The sequence below is a fragment of the Pezoporus wallicus genome, unplaced genomic scaffold (genome assembly GCF_028554395.1).
Source record: "Pezoporus wallicus isolate ANWC-B61680 ecotype Strahan unplaced genomic scaffold, APGP_CSIRO_Pwel_v1 contig_6354, whole genome shotgun sequence".
NCBI lineage: Eukaryota > Metazoa > Chordata > Aves > Psittaciformes > Psittacidae > Pezoporus > Pezoporus wallicus.
This window is the reverse complement of record NW_026638688.1, coordinates 3,471,399-3,488,397: the sequence shown is the minus strand read 5'-3', so window position 1 is coordinate 3,488,397 and position 16,999 is coordinate 3,471,399. Positions and strand designations below refer to the sequence as shown.

Sequence of the window (16,999 nt, the reverse complement as noted above, 5' to 3'; positions counted from 1 at the left end):
AGGGAGGAGATGAATCCAAGCAGCAGAAAACAAAGCATGGTCAGGACATCCCGTGCTGCGGGTTAGAGTGGATCATCTCCCCTCGAGTCTTGAGTACCACCAAGAAGCCTATACAGAGTTGCACTCATCTCCCCATAGCTCTGGCTGCTGATTTGGGGTGAAGCTGCCGTGCACACTGCAACAAAGTCTAGGGCAGGGAGGCTGCAGGTGCCCATAGCTGCCAGCCACAGCCATGCCAGCCTGCTCCACATGCAGCCTCTCTGCAGGCTCATGAAGAAGGACAAGGAGAAGCAGGAGCCCTTGGGGGTGAGGAAGTTGACAGGTCTTTCCCAAATGCCCCCAGCTGCTCATCCCAGCATCCAAGGGGCTGCCTTCACAAGGGGTCATGGGTTGCTGTTCTGTTCCAGCTGTGTGCTGGGACAAGGGGTTGCTTCCTCTCCCACCTTTGAACTGAGGGCCATGCACAGCAGGGTGGCTGAAGAGCAATAAGGAGGGGGACACCCCCAGCTGCCCTAGTCCCCTATTCCAGTCCCAAAAAGCCAATCAAGACCTTGTTGTCCTGAATGGAGAGAGGATTCCCCAGCACAGACCCTGTGCGTGATTGGGTAAATCAAAGTGGTTTCAAGTGACAAGGGTCCCCAGCTTCACTTCTGTGCTCTGGGCAGCCTGGCTGAGGCCAGCAGGGCTGCTTTTGGGGCTAGGGGTGAGAAAAGTATGGCCAAGGCTCTGGTAGAGGCTGATGCTGCGCATCCCCTCGCCTCTGCCTGCCTTCTCGCCTGCACTCAGCCTCTTCCTGACATCTAGTGGGAGCAGGGCAGCACGGCAAAGGGATCTGGTGCCAGATCCGGACTCCAGGAGAGCTGTCCTGGCAGGACACCTCTGTGCGCAGGGTTGAAGACCATCCCCTCTCCATCCAGGGCCACCCCTGTGCGCAGGGTTGAAGACCATCCCCTCTCCATCCAGGGCCACCCTCTCATTTTAGAGCCCTTTCATGCATTGTTACTCATCCCTAATGCTAGCTGCCAAATGTAAACCTGCTCCCAACTTGCAGCCCTCTCTGCCCATGGCTGCAAAGACAGAGCAGGGACAAGACACCCTCCACACCATTTGAGGGATGGACACCCTCCAGGGTCATCCCACACTGGTCAGAGTGTATGCCAGGCTGGTCTCTGTGCTCCCATCCTTCTCCAAAGCCTTTAGCCACAATGATGGGCAGGAGCTAGTCCCTCCTGCCTTGTTTTACACGCTCACTTTCTGAGAGCAAAACCACCTCATTATTTTGCTTTGTTGCCACCTACCTTTGCTGGGCTGTGTTCACTGTGTCTATCTCGCTGTCTGAAGGCCAGGGTGTCACCTCTCCACGTATCCCCAGATCTCCCTGGTGGGGCCTAAGCACGTTCATCAATGAGCAGTTAAAAGTTAAAAACCTGCAATAAACCATCACCAGCAGCACCAAAAAAAAAGTCTTTTATTTCAGTGATCAGGAAGAAAATTTAATTCAAAGAACAACGATATTAATACAAACCCCAAAGGCGCTACAAGCAAACTGCAGTGATTTGCACAAGTCCCTTCCCTTCTTCACAGGCAGATGTGGCTCTGGTCCCCAGTGTGGACACTGTGTAGACCCACACTTCTCCCCTGCATCCCTAATGCCACCCCCTTGCTGGAGGGACCCACAGAAGCCCAGGGAGCTCCCACAAGTGGGGAAAAAGTAAGTGAGGTGCTTGGGATGGGGGGAGCCACTGGGTGAGCTCACACTGAAGCCACAGCATAGAAAGGCACTTCCCAAATGCCAAAGGCACCCTGCCACCTCCATGTACCTGCCCAGGACTCCAAGGCATCCCTCCATGCCAAGCCCCATCCAACATCCTGGAGATACAGCCTGTTGGGGGAATCATGGTGCCCCAGAGATAGAGGCAAAGTAGAGGAGGACATGGCTTAAAGATAGAGGAGCAAATCCAGCTTTGAATCGCCCTCAGCAGCCTTGTGCTCACTATCGTCCCTGCGGAGCTCTGGTCCCCGACTGTTGCTCTGGGGAGGCACTTTACTGGAAAGAAGGGAATAACACACCTTGTTCCTGGAGAGAACAGGACAGGGAAAGGTGGTGGCAGTGAACAGAGACCTCCAGAGCTGTGTCCAGAGCCTCCTGCCCCAGCAACACATGCAGTAAGGACCATTGTAGTCACAGCCTGATTTTCTGTCCCACACATAGGTCCAACAACACACTGAGTTCCTAGATGGGGTGTGGAGCTCTTGAGAGAAGCAGGGATAAAGTTCTGGAAGCAGTGTTAATCCAATGACCGAGTGGATGTCATTCCTAAAATTCAACCCAAAACCACTGAAATTACAGATGTGAGACAAAAATCTCAGACCTTCAGGATTTCCATGGAGGAAAGCCCGGTCTGTCCAGGGGTATAATCTTCCCTATGGTTTAAGACAAGAAGACAGGCACTTGCAGACAGGCACTTTCTCCCCTGACAAGGCGCTCAGTCTCAAGTCACTGGTCGTGGTCTATGCCCTTTCCCTGCCTCTCCAGAGGTTCAGCTCCCTTTAACTTCACTCTGTGCTCTTTTGGGGTATCCTGAACTGTTCTGGGTCCCAAGTGCAAGGATTTGGCCTCAGCTCAGATCCTGACTTCTCCTGAGGAGGCAGAAACTTTACAAGAAACACTGAACACAGGGAAAACTGCAGCAGTCAAGGAGCAGAAAGCCTCACAAAATCACTGCCAGACTGAACTCCCTCGTGTCATAGGCTCCTTCCAGCCCATGGGTCCAAATCTGGAACCTGAACTCAGCCAGGCTTGGGAACAGCAGCCTTTAGGTGGGGGAAAAAGCACCAATGCTGCCAAATTATCCCCCTTCCCACAGCACTTCACAGCAGTGGAGCTGGCAGTCAGAGAAGCGGCCAGGAGCCTCCAGCACGGCTCCAGGGCCAGCAAACTCAGCACAGCAAACATGGCACAGCACCAAGCAGAGCAGTGGGAAGGGAATGCCCAGACCCAGATACATTTGGAAAGCAGCATCTCCTTGCTATGTGCCATGGAGGTGGGCAAGAGCAGGACTATGAGTTTCAGATGGTTTAATTTAACCTTTCTTCTTGTTTAAATAGAAATTAAGTCAAAGTTGTAAGCGGTGGCACGAGAAAGCTGTCACAACATCCCTGCCTCCTGGTGCCACCTCTCCCAAGCCTCTAAATCTGCTACATGGAGCTGGACCAGCTATCAAAAACCCCTATGTTGTCCTTCAAAGGAGAGCCAAAACTGAGGCGATCCTGGCACTCAGTCCTCTGCCCTAAGGACAATCCTTAGCACCAAATCAGCTCTAGAAGTGATTTTAGTTCCCAAGACACAACCCATCTTTCCATCCCAGTCCCCACTTTGGCAGCATGGCACTGCCACACACAAAACAGCTCCTGGAGGCAGCGTGGACTATAGTGCAGTGTCACTATAGTACAGCATCACTGCTGATGCACCACCAGCCCCACTGAGCCAGGCAGAGGGTGCCCAGCTCATCACCAAGGTCACTTTTGGAGGGGTTCAACCACACTTAAAGACATAAGAATCCCTTGGGGGGCTCTCCTAGAGCAGGGGGGGGCTCAGACATGGCCCCGGCGGCTGCGTTCGGGAGGCTGCTGCAGCAGCATGGCCAGGATGTGCTGCAGCTGCATGAGGCGGGCGCGCAGGGATGTGGTTGAGAAGAGGTTCAGCTGGTAGGACTGGTCAAGGGGCAGGATGGAGATGAGCCACCAGCACCACGTCGGGCCATCTGCTGAAGCCTGGAAGAGAGAGAAGGAGAGAGCCTCGCATCAGGAATTGCAAGGTGGATGCATGGACTTTGGGCAGCATCGCTGATGGAAAACAGTTGCTCATCAGGATAGGAGTGTCAGCTTTAGCTCAGGTATTCCTCCAAACAGCTCCATTGTCTAACCAGGCTCAAAACTGCTGGATAAACCAATTCAATTTCCAGACAAGCATTCCCCAGGGAGTCTCCAGACACAGAAGTAACCAGGAAAAAGTCTATACTAAAGAGAGAACAAAATATCTTGTGCATTTCCTTGTTTAAAGCAATGCTTTTTGGAAGCACAGGCTGAATCCTGCATAGCTGGTGTCTTTTGGGGTGTTTGCCATATCATCACTCAGCAACGCGAAGTGCAGGCCAGAAAACTGTCCAGTGCTTTTGTAAACTGGCTTTCTTAAAACCTGAGCCAAATCAACAGGGAAACGCTCCACTCAGATGAAGGAGGAAGAGCTGTTTTGTTATTTTGAGCACAGCATTGATCTGACTGCTGGCCAGGACAGTCTTAGCCTGGGACAAGCCGGCAAGAGATATTTGTGATGATCCAGACAGGTAACACTTTCTTAAAGGAGTGAAAACTGAATTTAGGTTGTTTTTTTTCCTCTCCAAAATCTGAATTTGTCAGAGCAATTTAATAAGCAAACTGCACCCTGTCTTCATAGTTCCTCACCTCTGGCCAGCCATGGCTGTCTCAAAGGAACACAGTGAGAAAGGAGAAAGCAGATTTGCTGAGCTGTGGGGTTTCTTTGCCTGTTTGTTTGGTGTTTTTACCCAAGTGTTTTCAAATCCAAACAGTTCAGTTTCTCAGTTCTCATTAGGAAAAGACCCTGGGAAAGCTTTTAAAACTCAGTGCCTGGTTTCCAAGAGAAGTTTAAACCCATAAAGAAACATTAAACAGTTTGAACAAACAAGCCCTACATCTCTCTGAGTGAGATGCTGTAACTGGTAGCGGGAGTGAAAAAAAGGGTTTGTTTTGCTCATCTTACAATAGAATCATGGAATGGTTTGGTTTGGAAGGGAACTTGAAGCTCATCCAGTTCTAACCCCCTGCCATGGGCAGGAACACCTTCCACTAGAGCAGGTTGCTCCAATCCCTGCCCAACCTGGCCTTGAACACTGCCAGGGATGGAGCATCCACCACTTCTCTGGGCAACCTATGCAAGTGTCTCACCACCCTCACAGGGAAGGACTTTTATCCTAATGTCTAATCTCAGTCTCCTTCTGTCAGTTTAAAGCCATTGTCCTGTCACTATATGCCCTTGTAAAAAGTCCCTCTCAACGTTTCTTGTATCTTGTTGGCTAACCGAGAAAGGAAGCAGAGTAATTGGCGCAGGAACCTGCTTCAGAGGCTTTCATGCTACCTGCTCTATTTAGTGCATCCCTTCCCTTGGGGCATTACCTGGATATCCTCCTCCTTCTCCGGCAGCGGTCCATGCTGCATCAAAATGTGCCTTGAGGCAAGGTCTTGGTGTTCACAGAACTGCTGAGCCAAGCGGTAGGTGCTTTCGTGCAGGCACTGCAGCTCCTGCAGCTCCTCCCCAGCCACCTGCATGGAGGGAAGAGGAGAAGGTGTCCATGGGGATGCTCTTTGCCACCACAGCAGTGGCTTTTGCCCTGGCCCTGCCCTCACCTTCCTGTCCTCCAGGTACTCAATGTCAGCAGTGTTGTAGCCGTCCCTGTGCCCGCGGCTCAGCACCCGGAACCGCCGCCGGCCGATGGTGTCCACCAAGGACCTGCCATCCGCCAGCAGCTCTATCTGCCGTATCTCCAACATGCAGCCATAGTCAGCAAAACTGGAGGGAGACAGGGAGAGAAAAGAGGGGTGAACTGGGGTACCAGTGGTGAGAGGGATGCTCTACTGAAGGCACCACGTTCAAAGGAGGAAAAAACCCAAGAACTAGCTGGGAGGAGAGGGAAATTCTGGAGTTACCACTTGCTGCTAAAAGGGCAGGGAATAGTGAGCGTACTGCCTGCACTCCCTTGGATTTGCCATCTAGCAAAATGACTGAAATCCTCATACTGACTTGATGCACTGTGGTCTTGACTATACCATCCCTTGCAAAGACATCTTCCCAAAGCCCAGAAAATGTTATTCATCTCATTTCATTTGAACAGGACTGTAGCACAGGGAGGATATGGCATGTAAATACATGTATTTAACAGAGTATTTGGGTTAGGAGTCTGGAGACTGAACCCATCCAAGACCTGGACGCCATATGGAACATAATGGCCACACTGCACCAAGCAAAAGCTTGTTTAACCCAATGTCCTCTCACAGCTCGTTAAGGGCAAAGTATGAGAAATGTGGTAGTTTTCAAGTGCTCACTAAGAGGAGCTGAAGGTCACAGCCAGGGAACCATGCAGCTGAGACATCTTGAGACAAAAGCTGCTCCTACACCACTGTATTTAACAGCAAGTGCTGGTTATGCCCAGTTCCAGGACGAGACCCACTCCTTGTCATGGCTGTGATGATGCTGGCAGGCAGCAAGTCCCGTTTTACTCTGTGGCGAATGCACAACCTCCCTGCTGGGTTTATCAGTGGGGTGCAGTGGGATAGGATCCTGGCTCCTTCTCTTTGAACCCCTTGGGATTTTAGATACCTGGGGCTGGGGCAGAGAGGGGTAAATCAGCCAGGGCAGAGGGAAGCGCCTTGCGCCAGAGCTCACCTTTTCCCATGCTCATATATACACATCCCGAACCTCCTCGTGCCGGTCTCCTGGCACCGCCGGATCATGAGGCGGTAGCGAGGCTCAAAGACGTGCAGAGGGCAGGCAATGCCGGGGAAGGACATCGTGCACACAAAGATGGGGATGTTCTTGGTCAGGCTGAGGGACAGGGGGAGAGATCACTGTGAAAGCTCCTGGAGTAAATCCCATCCCAAGGCCTGCTCCCACAAACCAGATGTGTCCTTTGCCCCAGGAAGTGATTCTCTGGGGCAGAGCAACACCAAGGCTTCCACTTGGCTTACCAAGAACCCAAGAGAGAGTCCAAGAACCCTGGAGAGAGTCCAGCGCAGGGCAACAAAGATGATTAAGGGAGTGGAGCATCTCCCTTATGAGGAAAGACTGAGGGAGCTGGGTCTCTATAGTTTGGAGAAGAGGAGACTGAGGGGTGACCTTATCAGTGTCTATAAATATATAAAGGGGGAGTGTCACGAGGACGGAGCCAGGCTCTACTCAGTGGCAAACAATGATAGGACAAGGGGTAATGGGTACAAACTGGAACACAAGAGGTTCCACTTAAACTTGAGAAGAAACTTCTTCTCAGTGAGGGTGACGGAACACTGGAACAGGCTGCCCAGGGAGGTTGTGGAGTCTCCTTCCCTGGAGACATTCAAAACCCGCCTGGACGCATTCCTGTGTAACATTATCTAGGTGTTCCTGCTCCGGCAGGGGGATTGGACTAGATGATCTTTCGAGGTCCCTTCCAATCTCTAACATACTGTGATACTGTGTGATACTGTGAAGGACAAACTCTGCCCACAAAAAAGCTCCTTGCAGAGATGCTCCCTCATCCCCAGGTGCCCCATGGAGCACATCTGCATCCACCCAACCCTGCTGTGATGTGGTCCTAGAAGTGGGACAGACATCACTTGAGCAGAACCAAGCCAAAGCAATGGTATGTGGTGAGGACAGACCCCTCAGGCCCCCGTGCATGCACGCACATGCACAGTGGAGCAGGTCCCTACTTACTTGGAGAGCTCTGCCATCTCAGCCCAGTGCAGGTCCCTGCGCTCAGCCAGCTCAGAGGGGAAGGTGGCCAGTATGATGTCCTGCAGCAGCACGGTGGGGCTGTAGCTTCCAGCCTTCAGGTACTAAAGGAAATGAGACCCAGAAATAGATTGGAGAAGAGCGAGGGGGGGGGAGCCCTGAGGCTGAATCACACTCACTTTTATTAGAGCTGAGGGTAATTTTAGATCAGAGAAAATCAGGGACTTTCGGTGGATGTCAAGCCATCAAGCAGGGCAGGATGTCAGCTCCACCGAGACCCCCAGACAAAGCTCAGACCTAGGGCCTATCCAATGCAGTGTCCTGTCTCTGACAGTGATGCAGTCCTTGTATGACAGCCTAATTTCCCTGATGATCTCATTCGAATCCCTGTTCATTAAAGATTAAATCAAATCTCCAGGCCATCAGGTTTTCCATCCATTTCCATTTTTAAAAGTAATTAGCAGTCACTTCTTTCCTTCTCTCTTTCTCCCTCTACTTCTCTGCCCTGTTCACAATCTCACTAAATCACTGCTGCATCTTCTGGAAATTAATCTCTTGGTCTTAATTATCAACAGTCTAGTTATTCCCATGTGAGTGGAGCTGATACCTCTGTGCCAGGGAGCTGCCAACATAAGAGCATTGCTCCTTCCCACCCCAGTCCTGGCTCTCCCTGGGGCTCCATCCCACAGGACACATGGCCTCACCTCTCTCAGGCTCTGTTTGCAGAGGGGGCAGTTGGGCCGGTGGTCCAGGCAGCGCTCGAGGCACTCCTTGCAGAAGGTGTGCCCACACGGCGTCGTCACCGGCTCAAAGAACATCCTGCAAAGGGACCAGGGTCAGTGGACCACAGAGAGGACACGGGGCAAAGAGCGCAGGTAAAGCCCAGCAGAGAGAGGCTTCACAGAGCCTCTCTTCACAGGGCTGGGTGCCCTCAAAGCTGTCGTTCCCCATGCCTGGCTCAGCACCCTGCTTTGGAAACCCCGGCTGGTCTCAGCCCCATGATGCAGGGGTCCCACTGAGTGCTCAGGGACTTGAGAAGCCCAGGCTGGTGTTGCACGGGTAGAGCAGGACAGAGTGGGCAAAGCTGTGGGTGCAGCGTCTGGCTACCCCCAGCTTCGTGCCTGCATCTTCTTGGATTCATCTTGCTGAAAGCAAGAGATTTTGCTTCCAGCGGGAACAAGACATTTCCCATCTCCCCTCCTACCTTTCCAAGGGAAATTTGCTGCCTTCACCAGCCCTCTCCACTAAAGACAGTGATACTGCAGGGATGCAACACCATGAAAGCTATCTCACATTGTGTTTTCCAAGCTCTGGCAGCCCATGGTTATGAAACTCACCTTCACTACAGTTGCATTGGCTAAGCTTTGCTTGTAGCTCCTGTTAATTAAGTGTAAAGGTTGCTACCTGGCTTATTCCTTTAATTAGCAGTCTGGGCTCAGACTGTGGGACTTGCACAATAATAAAAGATGAGTTCCAGGGCTGAGCACTGCTTCCCCTCCCTGCAGGGTCCCCATGGAACTCATCCCTACAGACATAGCACTCCCTTCTGCAGTTCCCCAGACACACAGTGATGTGCAAAGTGCCTCCTTCTCCCCTGCCCCGAGAGCAGAGCCAGCAGCAAGCTCTCAGGTTGCTCACAGGTAGCTCCAGGATCAGAAGTGAAATGAAGGTCTTGGGAAAGCCGTGCACAGCACTGAGTCCTGATCCTTCCTCAACACTGGTTCCCTGTTCTCAGAAGAGACCTAAATTCACCTAATGCAGATCAGATACAGCTTTGATCTCTCTCTCTGCTGTGCCATTCCCCCCATGCCGTGCCCAGACCTGGAAAAAAGCTGCCATACAGGAGACCTTGACCGCCTTGCACATCCAATGATGCAACATCCAGCCTCTGCCAGCAGGCACTTGCACAACTGCTTGAGGTCCTGGGTCATGCCAGAAATAACAGCCTGGTTTGAGCATGCCCTGTGGCAGCACCCAGGCCTGAGTCAGCAGACAGACACTGGCCCTAACCTGTCCCCTTTTCCACCTCCAGCAGGCACATCGCTGGGAAATGCTCCTCTTTGGGTTTGTAACATCCCCATCATGGACGGTATTTCCCTGGGGCAACACCTTTTTGTTCCAGCTTCCATTTACAAAGGGCAACCATCACCTTCAGTCTTTGACCTCACTGAACATCCCCACCTCCACACCAAAGTCTCAAGCAATACAGACCTAAAGATGCTGCACCCTGAGACAGGGCAATCTGAGCTCTTACAGCCTGGCAAGGCAAAGCATGCCCGTCTCCCCCTCTTATCTCTATTGAAACATGTGTTTCAGCAGTACTGGGGATTGAGTTTGCTATTAAGATGTGAAGACAGATCCACTCCAGTAGGTGCTAATTCATCATCCTAAAAGCTCTTCTGCTGGAGAACCCACCGCATGCAGAGGGAGCACTCCACGTCAGATACATTCAGCAGCTCCCAGCAGGGCTGGGTTATTTCTTCTGCTGTTGTTTCTTCTTTGTTATCTAGCATCAAAAGAGAAGGAAAGAGAAGATTTCAATACTGAAAATTAATCTTTGCTTTCTGATCTTGTCCTAAGGTGTGAGTAGTTAACTGCCACACAAAGTAAAGTTAAAAACAAAACTGCCAAAACATAGCATAAATCCCTCTATTTAACCCACCTGGGTTCATCCATAACTCTTACATCACTGGGTCTCATAGTACTTGGAAGAGGAAGGTGGTGTCTCTCTACCCCTTTTTACAGGCAGGGAAACTGAGGCACTGGGAGGTGAAGTAGCCTAAGAAACTCCCAGATGGATGTCTCTGGAGACCTGCCATGAGTCACCACCACCACTTTATGCAAAGCCAGGTATGTGGCAACCATCTGGCTGGAAGCTGATGGCACATTCATATCAATGGAGGTGCCACTTCCCATAATGCACATTCCTCACAAGGGAATTTAATCTGAATCTGAACCCAACAAAACCCATGAGAACCAGAAGAAGCCTTTCCCCGACTCCACACAGGGAACAAGTGACAGCTGGCTTTAGCAAGAACTGTTCGCCAAGCTAGACTCAGAAGTTTGTTCAACACAGGATCCTCCTCACATTCATGAAGAACAGTAATTGTGCTGACCATAGCTACCCCATTGTGTGCCCTGGGATGTCAGCTCACTGAGCTGGTTCACAGCACAAACACTAAGCTTTCAATGCCAAAATGGCTTTTAAACAAGTATTTTGCATGAGATGAGATTTTGGTACCTTTGATGACACTCACCCACCAACCACTGGCCCTGCCTCTCTGCTGAAGTCTCCAGTTCTTGTTGTTGCCCCAGCTGGGAAAGGGTGGCTGTCCCCTGGCTGTGCTCAGACTGAGCATCCCCTTTGCCATCTGTTGGCTCTCCCTCCTGAGCCTAGGCACAACAAAGATGAAATTGAGTCCATTAAAAATGATGGTTTGGGGTTTTATTTCCTGACTGCAGTGTGACTTGGGTGTTCAAACATGAGAATCTAAACTCTTAGCAGAAGTATTGCAGACTAAAACTGGGAGAAGAATGGAGACAGAAAGCACCTCTTCTGTTTCCCCAGTCCCCACAGGACCAGCTCCAACGGTGTCTTTGCTCTCCCACCTTCCACTACTTGCAGCTTCTCATCCCAACATGCATCCACTTGCACGTGGCTGTGGTCCTGCACAGCCTCTCCTTATCACACCTCCTTTTCCATCATTAGAAAATCCCAATCTGAGATGTCCCAGAGGGACATTAAGTCCCATCGCAGACTGAGATCATTGCAGGCTCTCTTACCTGAGCTTCTACAGAAGACAGGAGCACAGGGCTCCCTCCATCGACCTGGGGACCAGTTGAGCCCTGATGAGCATCACCCAAGCGTGCAGCAGCCATGTGTGCCTGGGGAGCATCCTCCTGCATTAGGATCTGCAAGGAAAAAGCAGGGCTCAGGGAGTGCTGGGAGAAGGAAGCAGGGAGGTGGATGTGCTGCCAGGCTCTGTCTTTCCCCAAAGCAGCCTCCTGCTCACCACAGGACACGTCAGGGTTTCCTGTTTCAGCGCTGGCTGAGCTCTGTGTCAAAAAAAATGCCTTGGCAGAACATAAGGAAGAAAGCAGCACAAGGCAGTGAATAAAATGGTGTATGGGGTTGGAACTAGATGATCTTAAGGTCCTTTCCAACCCTAACTATTCTATGATTCTATGATTATAAGGGCTGGGAGCCGTGTTCTCCATCACTCACAGACAGCAGGAAGGGAGTGAGCTGTGGGGGTACAAGGTCATTCCTCATTCCCCTGTCCTTTTCCTGCTGGAGGGCAAGAGTCCGCTCATGGCATGAAGCCCCCATGCTGGGGATACTGCCAGAGGCCACACCAGTGATGGTGATTTTGGTACATAGGTGGTGCTGGCCTGAAATCATCTGCAGGAAAGACGCTGGCTCTGCACTGGCAGCCTTTGGCTGGTGCTTTGCCTTGGGTGACTACTGAGGCTACCTCAAAGCCCACCTCGTGCCATGTGTCAGCATCTACACCCTGCTAAACCTGAGACTTGAAGGTACAGACTGACGAAGGGGAGTTTTCATGGGTGAACCTGAACTGGAGCACTGGGAAGGTTCTTGGACCAGGACCCGATGTCCCTTGATCCCACCCAGAGCAGCACGACCATGACTGACGTGAGTCCTTCAGAGGACATGGGTGATGTAAGGGCACAGGACCCCACCACAGTACTACTCACCTTCTCCATCTCTTTCCGAGAAGGCTGGAAATGGGGATTGAGTGCCAGGCAGTGTTCCCATGCCTGCAGGGCTTCAGCTCTCTGCCCCATCTCCAGAAGCACCCTCCCTTTCCTGAAGAAACCCTACAGAGCAGAGAAAACCTGTGGTGACGATGAGACAGTGACCAGCTAAGCACATACCCCTTCAGCCCTGAGGGAATCTCCCTCCAGCCTCCTCCCATCCTGAGCCAAAGCACCAGGACACACTGCTGCTCCCATGCTCAGACTTGTCTAAAAATTACAGGAACCTGTAAAATGGGACTCTCCCAAAGCGCAGCAGTTGCAAAAGCTAAGCAAACAAACCCTACAGTGACCTACAGAGGGAAGCAAGGGCTCTGCCTTTGAAGATGCAAAACAATTACCAACAAGTGCTTCACATAACAGCAAATGAGTTCCCAGGGCTGATTTCTCTTTTGTTCAGCACTTCCTCGAGTCCCAGCTGCAATCCTATGCACCAGCATAGATGTGTGCTCTGTGAGCAAGGGTGGGCATGGCCCCAGACCTGGATTTGCAACATGATGGGTCTGGCAAGTGTGTTTCTGAGCAGGGTGAATCCAACGGCTTGAATTCAGGAAAGGGGCAAACTGCTCCCATACAGTAAGATTTGGCTCCACGTGCAGCCAGTCAAAGGGATCTTCTCTCTGCTCACCTCATGGTCTCCAGGCTCAGCCCTGCACACAGCATCCAGGTCCTCCAGTGCCTGCGTGTGCTGCCCCAGTGCTGCAAATGCTTCTGCCCGGCACAGCCGCAGGGAGCTGGCATCTGGGGCTGGAAAGAGAAAAGTTATCACTCATGGGGAATCCGTCATGAGGCAGCAGGGCTGGAGATGCCACCGTGGTGTTACAACCCCTGCCTCACACTGAGCACAGCCAGCTCCTGCGCTCTTCTTTGGCAGGAGTCACTGCCCTCATAAGGCTCTGCAAGGAAGTTGTTTCCCCTTAATATAAGTTTTAAACTCTTTAAGGCTCTTCCCTTTGTTTTTCCCCATCTCACCCAAACACCGTCAGCCAAGGGGCCCCACCACTGCCTTGGGGCTCAGCCATGCTGGGATCTGGGCTCTCATCCATCCTTTTGGGATGCAGCAAAATGCCATACATGTAATCCTTACAGGGGCTGTTGCCACAGGAGGCTTTACAATGTGATTCACCCAGCAGAGCCACAATAACACATTATCGAACAAGCCTGCAATTACCAAGACCTGAATTCCCACAACTCCAGGGAGCTCTCCTGGACCCACCTGGATGTAATCCCAGGGCAGAGGAGAGAAAGTAGAAGAGTTCAAGGATCTGCTCCCACCACATGATTTGTGTTTTCCAAGAAAAGGCTGAGACTTCCAAGAATGGAGGAAGGGAACTGAGCATCCAGTTCCTCATCGGTGAGATGTCACTGATGAGATCTTAGTGGTGGTGACATGACCACGACAACCCAACTGTCACAGTGCTGGGCACCCAACATGCTCCTGACTGCTCCTAAGTAACAGGCATTGAGACCTTCTTGTCTCCTGCTTCAGAGAAACCCCATAAAGACCTTACTTCCTATCAGCAATGCCAGGAGGGGAATTGAGGTGGGGGATATCGGGGAGTACAAGCAAGCAGCACCACAAAAGCCCACATGGAGTAACCAGGTGTGGTAATGTTTGTGGGTTTGAACTGCAGAGATTCCCAGACCCACCCCATTATATCACAGCTTGCCACGGAGGTGACCTACATCCAGTGCTGTGCTGGCTTTTCAGCTAAGGCAATGGGGCTGTGCACCCAGTCCTGCCCATACCACTGCCTGCATCCACTGTCACCATTCCCAGGCACCTACCATGTCTTATCATGGAGGAGGAAGATCTCCCATGGCTATTGCCTCCTCATCCTCTATGCTCAGCATGGAGCATGGGGAGACCTTGGTCTCTGCCTGATGCCACCATAACCCAAACAGCATCTGCACCAGGACTGCACTGGTCACACTGATCTGTGCAGCAGAGCAACACCTGATCCCTCAGAGCTTATCTTCATTTATAATGTTAGCTGGGACCTTATGGGTCAGGTCAGAAAATGTGGGAACTCGCTGCTCAGTATCCTGTCCCAAACACACATCTAGAGATGAAATATTCCAGCCTCTAATAACAGGAAGGGATGAACAAATGGGTACAAACTCTAGAGGCTTATTTTCCATGTGGGCAAACCCATGCTATATGGACAATAAAGCAACTGATTTGGCAAAAAAAAGATGTGTAAACGGGGTCTATGAATTCTGCATTTCTCTTCTGCTGCAGCTGGTTTTGATCTATGATATCATTAGACATTAGGGACGTAAGCCAGCTGGCAGCCCAGGCAGCTGATGAGTGACTGATAGCACTCGCCAGCCTCCTGGCTGCAGGCATGTCAGGAGGCCTCCTGTGTTACGTGTTACAGGGCATTTTTTTGTTCACTTATTAAAAACAGAAGATAAAAGTTGACAATCTACTTTCTCCAAAGCAAAAAGAGAGCTGCTGTAACATGGAGAGCTGAGTAGGGCACTGCAAACCGGCTCATCATGCGATGCTGAACCACATTCCTGTGAGTTAAACATTTATCAGTGGTTCTATTTGAAAGCAAAGGGAGCCCGTAAGAAGCTGTGCAGCCTGAAAGTGGGCTGCAGGAGTTGGAAAACACATCCCAAAAGCACCACCCACGTGGCTGAGCCTGAGCAGCACCAGCAAGTGTGGGTTTATGAGAGCTGGGGCTGGGATTGTAATTTCCTCCTTGCCCTGAAGCTGGACTTCCCCCTGTCCTTCAGGGAACAGAGCATGCAGGGGAGGCTGAGGACAGAGCTGGCAATGTTTCCTCTTTATACTCACAGAAGCTTTTTAGAAAGAGATCTATAATTGTACACCCCAATCAGACAAAAGCCTGGCAATAAGGAAGGAAAACAGCACTGGAGAACTGAGCACATGCATCTGAGTTGAAGGATAGGGTGCAGGGTATGAGACAGATGCCTCAGGAGGTTGCATAAAGGGACTTCCTTTCTGCTGCCAACATGGGGATGGGCCAGCCAGCTCAGCCCTTTGGTTCCAGGCATACCCTGAACCTCTGGCACTTGCCTCGTAGCAGGCGATGAATAAACGTCTGCGCTGCGGGAGCAGAGATGACTGCTGTCATAGAAACACCAGCGAAGAAAGGACCTTCTGCCTCCGTCCTGCTCCAGACGCATTGTATAACTCTTTTTATTTAAGCATTACTCTCCAAGGAATCCACTTACAGCCACATATGAAAGCAGATCAGCCTCCACTGGGCCCGATCCTGCCCTGCAGGCAAATGACTCTCTAGAGCTGGCCACAGAAAGGGGCCGGGGCTGCCCTGAGCCATGGGGCTCAGCCAAGGCTGTGTCCTTGCCAGGCTCTGGGGGCAAGGACATGTCTGTCTCGGACTGGAAAAGTCCCAACCACTTTACGTCATGGCCACCCCCCTGGGCAGAGCTTTTCCTCTGACCCTGAAATATTGCTGTGTGGGAAGATGCAAGAAGCTGCTGCACTTTCCAGCCACTTGCTAACACCAGAAGCATGTGGCCGATGGGACACAGGCTCCGTGTCCTGCCTGTGGCCCTGGCAGCTGGGATGAGCAGCACGGCTTGCCCAGCCACCTACACTGGGATACCTTTAGACACGAGAGATATGCCTCGTTACTGGATCCTCCCTCCTAGTCCTGACTTTCCAACACTTCCAGCTTCCTCAGTCTCCCAGCTCTGGACAATGCCGGCTCGGAGGGCACTGTGGCGCTGGCACAAGGCGCATTGGTACCCACCTGCTCCCTCATCCCAGTCCGAGCATCCTCAGCCCAGCCCCGCACCACAAACCCGGCAGCCCCTCGGTCCCAGTGATGCTTACCCAGCTCGACCCCTCTCTGCGCCATCCTCAGCGCCTCCCGCACGTCCCCACGCGTGAGGCGGTCCCGGACGCGGGCCACCAGCCCGGCCAGCCGGCTCTCCAGGGGCACGCACTTCTCCAGGAGGCCGCAGAGCACCACGCTGCTCCTCGCCGCCCCGACGCCCAGCAGCTTCAGCCTGTCCTGGCACAGCGGGCAGCGGGGCCCCCCGAGGCACCCCTTGCAGACAGTGTGCCCGCAGGACACGGTCACCGGCTCCCACAGCAGGAGGAGGCAGGACGGGCAGCGCAGCACGTCCATGCCCCGGCTCCCGGGGCCGAGGGGCTGCCGGCCGGGGCTGCACCCCCGGGGCGGAGGGGACGTGTTTTCGGGGCCGTGGCTCATCGCTGCAGGCGAAGAGAGGGAGCTGCCCTTAGGGCGAGCGCTGCCCGCACACCAGAGCCGCAGCCGGGTCCCCGCGCATAGCCCCGCTCCGCTCCGCCCCGCTCAGCCCATCCTCCCCGGGGCTCCCGCCCCGTCCGGCCCGGCGGAGGGCTGCGGGGCCCGGCGCGGTACAGCCTGTCCCGCCGGGGCAGATCCCCCAAGGCAGAACCGACGGGGGGTGCCGGTGGCGGAGCTGAGGGGGCCGCTATTGGCTGCCGCCGCCGCCCCGCCCCGGCCGCGTTTCGTAACGGAGCCGGCGGTACCGGGCACTCGGCAGAGCAGGGTCAGGGCGGCCCCGGGCGGTGTGCGGGGTTGGGGGATGCTCCCGGACGCGCATGGGCTGCCGAGGACCGCCCAGGGGACGCGGGGGCTCCGAGGGACAAGTTGGGGTACTCGGGGGTGAAGCCATGCGGGGATGCTGGAGACCCCTCCGGACCAGCAGGGGTGCAGGGTCCGAGTGGATCTG

The 16,999-nt window shown here is 52.9% G+C and overlaps 1 protein-coding gene across 1 annotated transcript; it reads right to left on the bottom strand.

Moving 5' to 3' along the window:
* Nucleotides 1-3,437: 3,437 nt before the first annotated feature.
* Nucleotides 3,438-16,607, bottom strand: LOC130600549 (LON peptidase N-terminal domain and RING finger protein 1-like). The gene is made up of 12 exons (XM_057411969.1): nucleotides 16,113-16,607; nucleotides 12,909-13,027; nucleotides 12,221-12,343; nucleotides 11,288-11,416; nucleotides 10,762-10,897; nucleotides 9,920-10,010; nucleotides 8,209-8,323; nucleotides 7,487-7,608; nucleotides 6,461-6,619; nucleotides 5,425-5,587; nucleotides 5,194-5,340; nucleotides 3,438-3,774 (listed from the first exon to the last, which is right to left on the bottom strand). The coding sequence occupies exons 1-12, from the start codon at nucleotides 16,492-16,494 to the stop codon at nucleotides 3,595-3,597; spliced, it is 1,866 nt and encodes a 621-aa protein (XP_057267952.1). The 5' UTR covers nucleotides 16,495-16,607; the 3' UTR covers nucleotides 3,438-3,594.
* Between the last annotated feature and the right edge of the window lie 392 nt (nucleotides 16,608-16,999).

Coding starts and splice junctions, on each gene's coding strand:
- LOC130600549 (XM_057411969.1), bottom strand. CDS start 16,494: ATGAGCCACGGCCCCGAAAACACGTCCCCTCCGCCCCGGGGGTGCAGC. Junction 12,344..12,908: donor CTGAGCCTGGAGACCATGAG/GTGAGCAGAGAG, acceptor TCTGCTCTGTAG/GGTTTCTTCAGGAAAGGGAG. Junction 5,588..6,460: donor ATATATGAGCATGGGAAAAG/GTGAGCTCTGGC, acceptor GTCTCCCTCCAG/TTTTGCTGACTATGGCTGCA.